This window comes from Acanthopagrus latus, chromosome 8 (genome assembly GCF_904848185.1).
Source record: "Acanthopagrus latus isolate v.2019 chromosome 8, fAcaLat1.1, whole genome shotgun sequence".
Lineage (NCBI taxonomy): Eukaryota > Metazoa > Chordata > Actinopteri > Spariformes > Sparidae > Acanthopagrus > Acanthopagrus latus.
In genome coordinates, this window is record NC_051046.1 from 249,362 (window position 1) to 263,174 (window position 13,813).

General features: G+C 48.0%; 1 protein-coding gene across 1 annotated transcript; it reads left to right on the forward strand.

The window, feature by feature from the left end:
• Positions 1-907: 907 nt before the first annotated feature.
• tph2 (tryptophan hydroxylase 2 (tryptophan 5-monooxygenase)) lies at positions 908-8,939 on the forward strand. Its single transcript, XM_037105993.1, has 11 exons — positions 908-1,201; positions 2,350-2,484; positions 3,340-3,523; positions 3,813-3,913; positions 4,203-4,270; positions 4,485-4,681; positions 5,088-5,223; positions 5,324-5,450; positions 6,526-6,621; positions 7,759-7,892; positions 8,104-8,939. Exons 1-11 carry the CDS (start codon positions 1,043-1,045, stop codon positions 8,276-8,278), a joined length of 1,512 nt encoding a protein of 503 aa, XP_036961888.1. The 5' UTR covers positions 908-1,042; the 3' UTR covers positions 8,279-8,939.
• Positions 8,940-13,813: the final 4,874 nt, after the last annotated feature.

The following is a 13,813-nucleotide window of genomic DNA, read 5'->3' on the forward strand; positions in this document are numbered from 1 at the left end:
ACCTGGCAGACCCAAATGTATTGTGAGGGTCTGCTGGGAACGTCGAGCCACGGAGTGGCCCGGGTCCGGGCTAGGCGTAGGACCTCAACACAGTCCAGGTAGTTAAGGAGCTTAGCAGCGATGGAGTGTGGCTTTCTGTCTGGTCTTTTTGGCACACTTCTGAGTGAATGATCGACTAGGACGTCTTTATCCATTTCCAGCACTACTTTTAGTGATTTAGACACAGACGCTGTGGTGCTCAAGCTTGGTTTCTCCGGGACCCCCAGGATTTAGATGTTGCACCTCCGCATTCTCCATTCCCTATCTTCACATTTACCTCTCAGGGCAGTCAGCTCTTTCTGCAGGCTCGTCAGCATGCTGCTGTCTACCTCCTGGACTCTGGACTTGACTCAAAATCACATTCAGCACGTAGTTTACACTGTTCTGCCAAAGCATGTTGGTTGAAAAACACAACTTTTGAAACTGTCATGCAGATGTTCAGTTCCCAACACCTCCCGCTCCCAACACGTACCACTCCAGTGGCTGCAATCTCAGTTCACTGCTGCTGAATCTGGAATCATTGGCCAGAATCAGGTGGAGTCAGGTGGAAGCTGGTACTGACCATTGTAAGCTTCCACTGGGCTCTTCAGAGACCTGTGTGATGTCACCGTTTCTCTGTCCGCCATTTTATTCTGTCAAGAGAATGTGAAGCCACGCCCCCTGCTGCACACAGCAGTTCACTGGCTATTCATACTGAGTCTGCAGAGGGTCCAAACAGAACCAGATCAGACTCAGATCCACAACTACACACACACACACACACACACACACACACATACAGTCAGTGAAGAAGCAGCAGAGGGAGGAGCTCGCTCTCTCTCTCTCTCTCTGTCTCTCACCTGTCTCAGTATATAAGGGGAGGCAGGCTGATGTGTGGCCAGTGTTGGGCAGACAGGCAGACAGGCAGACAGGTAGACAGGTAGACAGACGTGTCCTCTCAGTGTGAGCAGCACCAGCAGACAGCAGGCTGGAGCCGTGGTACTCGTACACCCACTGGTTCCCGATGGCCTCGGCCCACGTGAAGAAGGACGGCCCGGTGCCAGTGCCCAGGATGCAACCGGCCATGATGATGTTCTCCAGCAAGTACTGGTCCCGGAGGGGTATGTCCCTGGACTCAGCCATGTTTGACCAGCAGCAGCAGCGACACACCGGGGGGCAGATGGTGAGAGCATCTTCCTCTTCCTCCTCCTCCTCCTCCTTCTCCTTCTTCTCCTCCTCCTCCTTCTCCTCCTCTTCTCTAACCTCAGCATGTATCAGAGGACTCATCAGATTTTATTGTTCGAATTAAGTGAATAGAATGAAAACACAAACACTTTTGTGAAGTGATGGATGAAGTGACGGAGGAGGTTCCAGATGAAGTGATGGAGGAGGTGATGGATGAAGGGATGGAGGTGGTCCAAAGTGACTTAAAGAAATTCATTCACACACTGATGGTGGAGGCTGCCGTGCAGACCAGGGGAATCAAACCAGCAACCTTCAGATAATAAGACACTGGCTCCCTGACCCACAGCCACCCAACAGAATATCACTGTTATCATCAGCGTCAGCGGCGTCTTTATTATCGTTGTTGTCTTTGTTGTCTTCATCGGTGTCGTCTTCATCATTGTCGCCATCTTCGTCATCATCGGTGTCGTCTTCATGAGCATCGCCTTCATCGTCGTCATCATCATCTTCATCATCTTCATCACCCTCCTGGCTGACTTCTGTTTTAATTCCTATCAGACTCAAGGCCGCCCGCCCCCCCCCCCCCGCCCCCCCCCCACCCCCACACACACACACACACACACACACACACACACACACACACACACACACACACACACAGAGGAAAGAGGAAGCTGGGTTGATGTGTGGTTTGTGATAATAGAGATAGATAACTGCAGCAGCTGCTCGTCACACACACACACACACACACACACAGGTCTTTATTTATTTATGGAAAGTGCCTCAGTGGAAATATCAACTATTGTGTTTGGATCAATTACTGATTCATATTTGTAAGTTTATATATAAACACACAGATCAAACATCAACTATAAACAATTATATATAATATAATGATGAATAGAGAATATGAATATATTTTATAATGTAAACATTCTTCAGTAAAGATTTACATTAATAAATTGTTGATGTTGTTGATGTTTTCAATCATGTTGTTATTGTTGTTTTTAATGACGACGTCATTGTTGATGTTAATGTTTTTGTCCTTTGTGTTTTCATTGTCATTGATGTTGTTGATTTTATTGTTTTTATTGTTGTTGTTTTTATCGTTGTTGATTAAATTTTTGTTGTTGTTGATGTGTTCAGTCGAGGCGTCCATCCTTCTGTCCCATCAATGAGACAGCAGACACGCAGAGCGCAGAGGATTGTGGGAAGACGGCAGTGGTGTTCTCTCTGAGGAACGAGGTCGGCTGTCTTGTCAAAGCTCTGAGACTCTTTCAGGTGAGACAATGAGTCCTACTTCCTGTTTCCTGTTTCACTTTCTCTAGTGAGACTTGATTAGAGTCACATCCAATCTTCAGCTCTCTCCTCTCTTCTCTCTCCTCTCTCCTCTCTTCTCTCTCCTCTCTTCTCTTTCCTCTCTCCTCTCTTCTCTCTCCTCTCTTCTCTTTCCTCTCTCCTCCTCTCTCCTCTCTTCTCTCTCCTCTCTTCTCTTTCCTCTCTCCTCTCTTCTCTCTCCTCTCTTCTCTTTCCTCTCTCCTCCTCTCTTCTCTCTCCTCTCTCCTCTCTTCTCTTTCCTCTCTCCTCCTCTCTCCTCTCTTCTCTCTCCTCTCTTCTCTTTCCTCTCTCCTCTCTTCTCTCTCCTCTCTTCTCTTTCCTCTCTCCTCCTCTCTCCTCTCTTCTCTTTCCTCTCTCCTCTCTTCTCTTTCTTCTCTCCTCCTCTCTTCTCTCTCCTCTCTTCTCTCTCCTCTCTTCTCTTTCCTCTCTCCTCTCTTCTCTTTCCTCTCTCCTCCTCTCTTCTCTCTCCTCTCTTCTCTTTCCTCTCTCCTCCTCTCTTCTCTCTCCTCTCTTCTCTTTCCTCTCTCCTCTCTTCTCTTTCCTCTCTTCTCTTTCCTCTCTCCTCCTCTCTTCTCTCTCCTCTCTTCTCTTTCCTCTCTCCTCCTCTCTTCTCTCTCCTCTCTTCTCTTTCCTCTCTCCTCTCTTCTCTTTCCTCTCTCCTCCTCTCTTCTCTCTCCTCTCTTCTCTTTCCTCTCTCCTCCTCTCTTCTCTCTCCTCTCTTCTCTTTCCTCTCTCCTCCTCTCTCCTCTGTTCTCTTTCCTCTCACCTCCTCTCTCCTCTCCTGCTCTTCTCCTGCAGGAGAAGCAGGTGAACCTGAAGCACATCGAGTCTCGAGCTTCTCGGCGTCTCGTTAACGAGGTGGAGATCTTCGCTGACTGCAGCTGCAGTAAGAAGGAGTTTAACGAGCTGCTGCAGCTCCTCAAGGATCAAGTCAACATCGTCTCCTTCAACACACCTGCACACGTGTGGGCTGCAGAGGCAGGTACGCACACCTGCACGCCTCTGACATCACACATCTGTGTGTTACCTGCAGGAAGATGATGTTGTCATTAATGGACTTGTATGAAGCTGTTTCCTGTTTATGTCACTCACTGAAGACATTCGGACAGTGAACATGATGAGAAACATACAGTGACATCATGAGGACATCATGATGACAACATAATGACATCACGATGACTGTGATGATAATGACACAGTACACCTGTTAGGCCTCAGTTGTTTGTTTCTAACAGGAAGTTGTGTTTCTCTCTGCCGTTGTGTTGCCTCAGACGGAGACGATGTGCCGTGGTTCCCCATGAAGATCTCAGAGTTAGATCAGTGTTCTCACCGAGTGCTGATGTACGGCTCGGAGCTGGACGCAGACCATCCTGTGAGCCTCACACACCTGTTACACAAGTCCAGCCTCACACTGGTGTCCACTAGAGGGCAGCAGAGCTCCACAACCAACAACATGATATAATATAATATAATATAATATAATATAATATAATATAATATAATATAATATAATATCATATCATATCATATCATATCATATCATATCATATCATATTTGGAGATGATTTTTTACATGAAATATGAAGAAACATCAGGAAATACTTTTACTTTGAAATCATTATGGTTACTGCTCATCTTCCTCTCCCTCTTCCTCCTGTCAGGGCTTCAAAGATGAAGTGTACCGTCAGAGGAGGAAATACTTTGTGGAAGTGGCCATGAGTTACAAGTTGTAAGTTTCATAACATCTGACTGTTTTCAACACAGTTCAGTATTAAAGGAACATGACAACATATGAGGGTGGTGAAGTACAGATTTTGAGGTACTGCGAGTGCTTTGCTGTCTTGCTACTCTTGACCCCACTACAGTAATCCGAATGCTGCAGTTACTGTATGAAATGAAGGTGATACCCAGCTGTAGTAATCATGTGGCCGCCTCTTTCCCAGCGGGCAGCCAATCCCTCGTATTGAGTACACGGCGGAGGAGGTGAGGACGTGGGGGGTGGTGTTCAGAGAGCTGACCAAACTGTACCCGACTCACGCCTGCAGAGAGTACCTGAAGAACCTGCCGCTGCTCAGCAAACACTGCGGCTACCGAGAGGACAACATCCCCCAGCTGGAGGACGTCTCGCTCTTCCTCAGAGGTTCAAACTGCACAACTTCCTGTCACATCACTCTCACATCTGACCAATCCAGTCACCACCAAAGCTTTCTGTGTCTGTAGCTTCACTTCCAGCTGTCACATCACTGTGGGCGGGGCCAGCAGGAGACACTGCTAAGGCTGTGGGTCAGACTACTTCCTGAAGTCAAGTCACTGAACAAGTCACAGAGTCAGAGGCCTCATAAAGATCCAGACAGTAAATCCCTACAGTGACATGTAGTATATGGTGTGTGTGTGTGTGTGTGTGTGTGTGTGTGCGTGTGTGTGCGTGCGTGTGTGTGTGTGTGTGTGTGTGTGTGTGTGTGCGTGTGTGTTCGCGTGTGTGTGTGTGCGTGTATATGTGTGTGTGTGTGTATGTGTGTGTGTGTGTGTGTGTGTGTGTGTGTCAGAGCGCTCTGGTTTTACAGTCCGACCTGTCGCAGGTTACCTGTCCCCCAGAGACTTCCTGGCTGGTCTGGCCTACAGAGTGTTTAACTGCACTCAGTACGTCCGTCACAGCACCGACCCGCTCTACACACCTGAGCCGTGAGTACACCTGACATGAATGTCTCATGTCCGCCTGGTTTCTGTCTCATGACCACCTGGTTTCTGTCTCATGACCACCTGGTTTCTGTCTTTGTTTCAGGGACACGTGTCATGAGCTGCTCGGTCACGTTCCTCTGCTGGCTGATCCAAAGTTCGCTCAGTTCTCTCAGGAGATCGGTCTGGCTTCTCTGGGAGCATCTGATGAGGACGTCCAGAAACTGGCCACAGTGAGTGTCAACAGTAAAGACCAGCACTGTGTTTCTGTGTGTTTCTATTCTGATCCAACAGCGCCCCTCAGCAGGCCACGTTCAGTACATTTTCATGCACAGCTTAGTCAGATTACAGCCATAGTTCGACTATGCTGCTCAATCAGACAACTACAATTGTCCGAGTATACATGCTGGTGAGAAAACTGAATTATTGGGCGGAAGCATGTCATACCCCGGTGCGATGGGTGGCGCTGTACCCATTTCAACTAGTGGTAACAGAAACATCTCCGGCTGACCTCTTTACATCGCCAGCAACAACAAACTCTGCCTCAGCATTCAAGAAAGATGCCGTACGAAGAGCGAGAGGATACATTTCATAAATGGTGTCCATGATAATTACACAAACTAGATGCAAAATGGCACTCTTGCTTGTGGTGATTTCGGAGGAAAGACGCTGCCGTCCATCTACTTCCGGCTCACAGCCCCAGGAAAAAAAATCTTGAGCCTGCACAGAACGCAAAAATCTGATCCGATCTGATGGAGCGTATACATGCAGGAGTAATGAGACTATCAATCCAATAATCTTGCTGTTTTGATCCGACTATGAGAAATCAGATCTGATCCGATTTTAGTCAGACTAAGGTGTATACATGCATCTTAAAAATTCGATCATAGTCGGACTAACCCAGTAATTCTGTTTTCTTGTGTGTCATGTAAACACACTGATTGATCACTGCACCGAGTCCTGACAGGTGCTGGGCTGAGGACAATAATCTGAGATAATTGTCGCAAGACCAGAGATCAAACTTCATATGTATTATTAAACATGTCTTTTATATGTCATATATCAGTATTCTCTGTTGTGATGACTGCTCAGTGTTTGATAACATTATTACATTTATATTATTATATACATTTATATTAGTTATATAACCTACTGTGAGTACAAGAAGAAGAAGAACTGACTGAAGTCAGACAACAACGTTCATTTAAACACCTGATGAACAACACGGTGTGTGTGTGTGTGTGTGTGTGTGTGTGTGTGTGTGTGTGTGTGTGTGTGTGTGTGTCTGTGTGTGTGTGTGGTGAGCAGTGTTACTTCTTCACCATCGAGTTTGGATTGTGCAAGCAGGACGGTCAGATGAGAGCCTACGGAGCCGGATTACTGTCATCTATTGGAGAGCTCAGGGTAACACACACGCACACACACACACACACTCATTCAGGCTGAATACAGGTGATGAAGGACACACCAGCACCCTCTTCTTCTTCACTTCACACACATAAAGGAAGCTTCAAAGGAAGCTTTAGACTCTAAAGCTTCCTTTGAAGCTTCCTCTAAAGTTCAGAGGAAGCTTCAAAGGAAGCTGTAGAGGAAGTTAGGATGAAGCTTTAGAGGCAGCTTAGGAGTAAGCTTTAGAGGAAGCTGTAGAGGAAGCTGTAGAGGAAGCTTAGGAGGAAGCGTTAGATGAAGCTAAGGAGGAAGCTTTAGATGAAGCTTTAGAGGAAGCTTCAGAGGAAGCTGTAGAGGAAGCTTAGGAGGAAGCTTTAGAGGCAGCTTAGGAGTAAGCTTTAGATGAAGCTTAGGAGGAAGTTAGGAGGAAGCTTTAGATGAAGCTGTCGAGGAAGCTTTAGAGGAAGCTTTAGAGTAGGCTTCAAAGGAAGCTTCAAAGGAAGCCGTAGAGGAAGCTGTAGAAGAGGCTTCAAAGGAAGCTGTAGAGGAAGCTTCAAAGGAAACTGTAGAGGAAGCTGTAAAGAAAGCTTTAGAGGAAGCTTCAAAGGACACTTCAGAAGAAGTTTTAGAGGAAGCTTCAAAGGAAGCTGTAGAGGAAGCTTGGGAGGAAGCTGTAGAGGAGGCTTCAAAGGACGCTTTAGAAGAAGCTTCAAAGGAAACTGTAGAGGTAGCTGTAAAGAAAGCTTTAGAGGAGGCTTCAAAGGACACTTCAGAAGAAGTTTTAGAGGAAGCTTCAAAGGAAGCTGTAGAGGAAGCTTGGGGGGAAGCTTCAAAGGAAGCTGTAGAGGAAGCTTAGGAGGAAGCTTTAGAGGAAGCTTTAGAGGAAGCTGTAGAGGAGGCTTCAAAGGACGCTTTAGAGGAAGCTTTAGAGGAAGCTTCAAAGGAAGCTTAGGAGGAAGCTTGGGAGGAAGCTTCAAAGGAAGCTGTAGAGGAAGCTTAGGAGGAAGCTTTAGAGGATGCTTTATATGTGGATTATGTCAGTCCACACATTTACTGCAGGATGAGAAGTTGAAGTCAAATGTCTCTGTTGACAATTTAATTAATGATTGTAATGGACCTATGGTTCCACCATCCTGACTGTTTTTTTCCCAGCATGCCCTGTCCGATCAGGCCTGTGTGAAGATGTTCGACCCAAAGACGACCTGTAACCAGGAGTGTCTCATCACGACCTTCCAAGACGTTTACTTCGTCTCCGAGAGCTTCGAGGAGGCCAAAGAGAAGATGAGGTGAACAAGAAACACATAAATGGCTTCAACACAGAAATGATCAAACTCTTGTTCTCTTGGCAGCTCCACTCATGTCTGTCCACAGCCATTAAAGATGCTCATGATAGAGTCCAACAGACATGAAAATCAGTGTCCTCGAACCTCAGACTCGGCCAAAGGATGTCATTGTATCACATGACCTTCTGTTTGTGTGTGTGTGTGTGTGTGACAGGGAGTTTGCTAAGACGATCAAGCGACCATTCTCAGTGTACTACAACCCGTACACTCAGAGCATCGACCTGCTCAAAGACACTCGCAGCATCGAGAACGTGGTTCAGGACCTGCGCAGCGACCTCACCACTGTCTGTGACGCTCTGGGCAAGATGAACACCTACATGGGCATCTGAAGCCACGCTCTGATTGGTTGAAAAAACTTCAGTGACAGGCCACAATGCTTTTGAACATCAAGCCGTGGAGCTGGTGGAATCTGTGTTTAGTTTGGCTGATGATGCAGTCATTATAAATGTTGTGACTCGTCAATAAATGTTTCTTTTTGTTATCAGACAGGATCTGACTGAGTGCAGGACAGAGGAAGAGCTGGACGCATGGTGTTGCTGCATCTCTGTGCTCTCTGTTTGCTGTACTTCATTTTCTTCTGGATGATTTAAAATCAGTCTCTCTGTAACTTCCAAACTGAAATAATAAATAAATGTGTGATTCATGTGAAGCTGTGATGAGACGAGTCCAGCCTCTCATCCTCACTGTGAAACCTTCAGATGATTCAGTTTAATCAGAGGAGACATGAACACACTGACGTGTAGAGCTCATCCTCCTCTTTATCTGCACCTGTCATTAATTGATTGATTGATGTGAGCTGGATCTTTATTGTTCTCTGTGTGTTAGTTTAAAATCAGCTGTGAATAAATTAATTGATGAAGACAGATTTTTATTTGCATGTTTGAATGTTAAGGCTGTTTCTCAGACGTGCGCCGCATCATTTTATTTATTGTGACAGATTCACAACATTCATGTTGATTTTATGGACTAGAAAAACTTCACTGTCCCGGTGAAGCAGGAAAACAAAGATGTGTTCGGTGTTCAGCTCACACCCTCATATTGAAATTTACTGAGTATCATTCGTCTGCTCAAATAAAAGCTCCATCTCTAAAGTCACATGCTGTGTCTCAGTTCAGGGTCTGGATCCTTCAGAGGAGCATTTGAAGGCCAATTACGTCACTACGCTGTGGGAAGGCTGTCCCAATCTGAAGGCTCCTCCAGATGCTCCTTCTTTTCCCTGTTTTTGCGATCCTTCGTGGCCTCACATATCCCAAGATACTTTCTGCACCAGAAAAAGAAGAACGAAAGAGAGAAAATGGTGACATCGCGTGGCGTAGATCGTCACTTTCACGGGCCTGGGCGCCAGAAATCGTGATGTAAAGGTAAAATATCTGGTGACGCAACCAGGAAATGCTCCAAAGGCTAGACCGTCCCATTTAACAATGGCTGACCAGGTTAACAATGTTATAACCGTCAACCGGGTCCCTCAGAGGACACAGACCCTGAACTGGACCTGAACACAGCAAGCATATGTGCAGGTCCAGCTCCAGAGTGAGGACAGGCATCAAACTGACAGTCAAACTGTGAGGTGTCTGACATCATCAGGGGGAACCAATGAACTGAGAGACAGACAGGAAGTCAGGGACGGATGGACGTGTTGGTTTGAGTCTTAACATTATTTATGATCAGGAGAGTAAAGAACGTCACAACTCCTCTCAGGTGTCTTTAAATGTCAGGTGTTCAGCCACAGGTGTGACCACGGATACATTTGCATGTTGGAAAATGTTGGAGGATCTCAGAAACACAGAGTTGCGTTGACAAACAAATCGACCACCACAGTGTATGCAAACGTCCTCAGGAGGGACAGAGCCACCTGCTCGAGGAGGACGAGCAGCCGAGACCGTTCACAGAGCAGAGATCCTCTCCGACTGAAGGTCAGTGCATGTTTCTGCTCTTTGATCAGATACTGTCACGTCCATCCTTATTGGATCAGAACAGAACAGAACAGATCAGATCAGATCAGATCAGAACAGAACAGAACAGAACAGATCAGATCAGATCAGATCAGAACAGATCAGATCAGATCAGAACAGAACAGAACAGAACAGATCAGATCAGATCAGATCAGATCAGATCAGATCAGAACAGAACAGAACAGATCAGATAAGATCAGAACAGATCAGATCAGATCAGATCAGATCAGATCAGATCAGAACAGAACAGATCAGAACAGAACAGAACAGAACAGAACAGAACAGATCAGATCAGATCAGATCAGAACAGATCAGATCAGATCAGATCAGATCAGATCAGATCAGAACAGAACCCAACCTATGGAGTCTGAATTCAACAGGTTTTAGGAGTAAAGTAAAAAGCGTCACTGTGTTAGAATCTGAACTAAAGAAGAACGCCACAGAATCAAACCTGTTCAAACAGTTTCTGACAGCTGCTTCTCAGACTCAAACCATCTGAGCGTCTACAGGTTGACAGAAACACACTTCAAGGTCTAATGTGTAAGAAAGGTCGGCACTCTGGGTCTGACGTCTCTACTCCAAAGCTTCAATATTTGATGAGATGACATTTATTTTCCTACAAAGTGACCTTTAACAAATAAATGATGACCTATGAAGCACGTGACTGACAGAGAGCGGTTCTGCCTGAGGTTTGCTTGCTCATGTTGGGACCATAAATTGATTGATGTGTCAGAACCACAGAAGAAGAGGTGTGAGTCGTCTGCATACAGCTGGAGACTGGATGAAACAATGAGACCTCTGGTTGGGATTTGATAGTTGAGGACTAGCGATGTTTTGAATTGTCTTCTCACGTTATTCACTGCGTCTTCACAGGAGAGTCGTCCTGATGGGAAACAACAACACTTTGTCCTCTGATGGTGGCGTCACCACCAACGAGTCTCTCATTGGACCTCAGCAAGGCTTCATCTGGTCGTTTGATCTCTCCGCAGACATTCTCACAAACATGATGTCCCACTGTCACGTGCAGACTGGTAAACTGGTGTGGTTGGGCCTGAAGATCTTCATACTGCTGACGGCCGGTCCAGCAAACGGCGGCCTCGTGTGGATGCTGCTAAACAGGAGGAGAGCCATGACGCCATCAGAGGTTCTGGGGCTCAACGTCTCCGTCATGGACATCCTGTACTGCCTCTGTCTGCCTCTGGACATCTACTCCATCCTGCACGACATGCCTTACACCGCCCACTCCATCCGTGAGGGCCTGTTTGCTCTCAATGTCTTCGGCTGCCCACTGCTGCTGACCTTCATGTGTTTGGAGCGTTACATTGCAGCGGCCCGGCCCCTGACCTACATCAGACTGGGCCGGTGGGAATACCGTGTGGTTCCGTGCGCGTGCGCCTGGCTGCTCACCCTCACCGTGGGCCTGTTGGTGTATTTCTTCGGGCTGCTGGCCGCGGCGCTGCCACTGTCCGTCACCATCTCGCTGCTGTTCCTGCTGATGCTGCTTTGCCTGCTGGGGATCGTGTGTGTGCTGTGCGAAGGCGGGCCGGGCCAAACGGCAGGTGCGAGCCCTCCGCTGAAGAGACGCGCTCTGAAGAACATCGTGGCGGTGATGGTGCCGTCGGTGGTGGCGTACTCTCCTCTGGTGGCTCTGGTCCCGTACCTGGCCGTGACCACCTCTCATCAGTCCGAAAGCATCAGTCCGTCACAGTGTCTCGTCCTGCAGCTCCTGCTGCTTTTTCCCAATGTCGGCCTGTTCATCGGCCCCGTGTTCTACCTGTCCCGCCTCCGCCAGGTGAGCTGCTGCAGCGGACACACACAAGCCCCGCCCTCCAAAACTCAGGCTGAGTAGATCCAATCAGAACTGCTCTGGACCTCAGGAACATGTGGTTCAAGATCATGTTCTGTGTGTGTGTGTGTGTGTAGATTTATAGAGGCAAGTAATGATATGTCTGATTATTGATCAGTCTGATCATAAAGATTGTTTTGTTTGACATTACAAAAAAATCAGAGACCTTCAGCAAATCCTAAAAAACAAACAGAAGAAACTTTGAAAAATTATTCACAATTGATTCTCAGTTTCACAAATGTATTGCTTACATTTGTTACTCATCAATATTTGTTGGCCTCTTTCACCTGAGCTGCATCCACAGAGCTACACCCACAGAGCTGCATCCACAGAGCTACACCCACAGAGCTGCATCCACAGAGCTACACCCACAGAGCTGCACCCACAAAGCTGCACCCACAGAGCTACACCCACAGAGCTGCATCCACAGAGCTACACCCACAGAGCTGCATCCACAGAGCTACACCTCCAGAGCTGCACCTCCAGAGCTGCACCCACAGAGCTGCATCCACAGAGCTGCACCCACAGAGCTGCATCCACAGAGCTACACCCACAGAGCTGCATCCAAAGAGCTACACCCACAGAGCTGCATCCACAGAGCTGCATCCACAGAGCTACACCTCCAGAGCTGCACCTCCAGAGCTGCACCCACAGAGCTGCATCCACAGAGCTGCACCCACAGAGCTGCATCCACAGAGCTACACCCACAGAGCTGCATCCACAGAGCTACACCCACAGAGCTGCACCCACAGAGCTGCACCCACAGAGCTACACCCACAGAGCTGTATCCACAGAGCGGCACCCACAGAGCTGCATCCAAAGAGCTACACCCACAGAGCTGCACCCACAGAGCTACACCCACAGAGCTGCATCCACAGAGCTGTATATACAGAGCTGCATCCACAGAGCTACACCTCCAGAGCTGCACCCACAGAGCTGCATCCACAGAGCTGCACCCACAGAGCTGCACCCACAGAGCTACACCCACAGAGCTGCATCCACAGAGCTACACCCACAGAGCTGCACCCACAGAGCTACACCCACAAAGCTGCACCCACAGAGCTACACCCACAGAGCTGCATCCACAGAGCTGCATCCACAGAGCTGCACCCACAGAGCTGCATCCACAGAGCTGCACCCACAGAGCTGCACCCACAGAGCTACACCCACAGAGCTGTATCCACAGAGCTGCACCCACAGAGCTGCATCCACAGAGCTACACCTCCAGAGCTGCACCCACAGAGCTACACCCACAGAGCTGCATCCACAGAGCTACACCCACAGAGCTGCATCCACAGAGCTGTATCCACAGAGCTGCATCCACAGAGCTACACCCACAGAGCTGCATCCACAGAGCTGTATCCACAGAGCTGCACCTCCAGAGCTGCACCCACAGAGCTGCATCCACAGAGCTGTATCCACAGAGCTGCACCTCCAGAGCTGCACCCACAGAGCTGCATCCACAGAGCTGTATCCACAGAGCTGCATCCACAGAGCTATATCCACAGAGCTGCACCCACAGAGCTGCATCCACAGAGCTACACCTCCAGAGCTGCACCCACAGAGCTACACCCACAGACTACACCTACAGAGCTGCACCCACAGAGCTGCATCCACAGAGCTGTATCCACAGAGCTGCACCTCCAGAGCTGCACCCACAGAGCTGCATCCACAGAGCTGTATCCACAGAGCTACACCCACAGAGCTGCATCCACAGAGCTGCATCCACAGACTACACCTACAGAGCACCTACACTGACTGGCTCACCCTCACACAGGCTGAACACAGGACAGAGGAGATCTGAAATAAAGAGTGAGTGTCTCTTTGAACTCGTCTCGTCTCTACTAGGATCCTTCATTCTCCATCAGAATGTTTTAACTCACAGCTGTGTGACGATCAGCTGGTTGATGGTTCCTTTCCCTCCTGCACACACTGCTGCTGGCACACCTGCACAGAGCACAGAGCTCATCCACAGAGCAGCATGTACTCAGTTATTCTTAGATCAACTATTCTGGTCTGTCATTGCAACACAGTCATAATAACCCACTATTATGGGATGTACTGAT

Coding starts and splice junctions, on each gene's coding strand:
- tph2 (XM_037105993.1), top strand. CDS start 1,043: ATGGCCTCGGCCCACGTGAAGAAGGACGGCCCGGTGCCAGTGCCCAGG. Junction 3,914..4,202: donor AGCTGGACGCAGACCATCCT/GTGAGCCTCACA, acceptor TCCTCCTGTCAG/GGCTTCAAAGATGAAGTGTA. Junction 5,451..6,525: donor ACGTCCAGAAACTGGCCACA/GTGAGTGTCAAC, acceptor TGTGGTGAGCAG/TGTTACTTCTTCACCATCGA.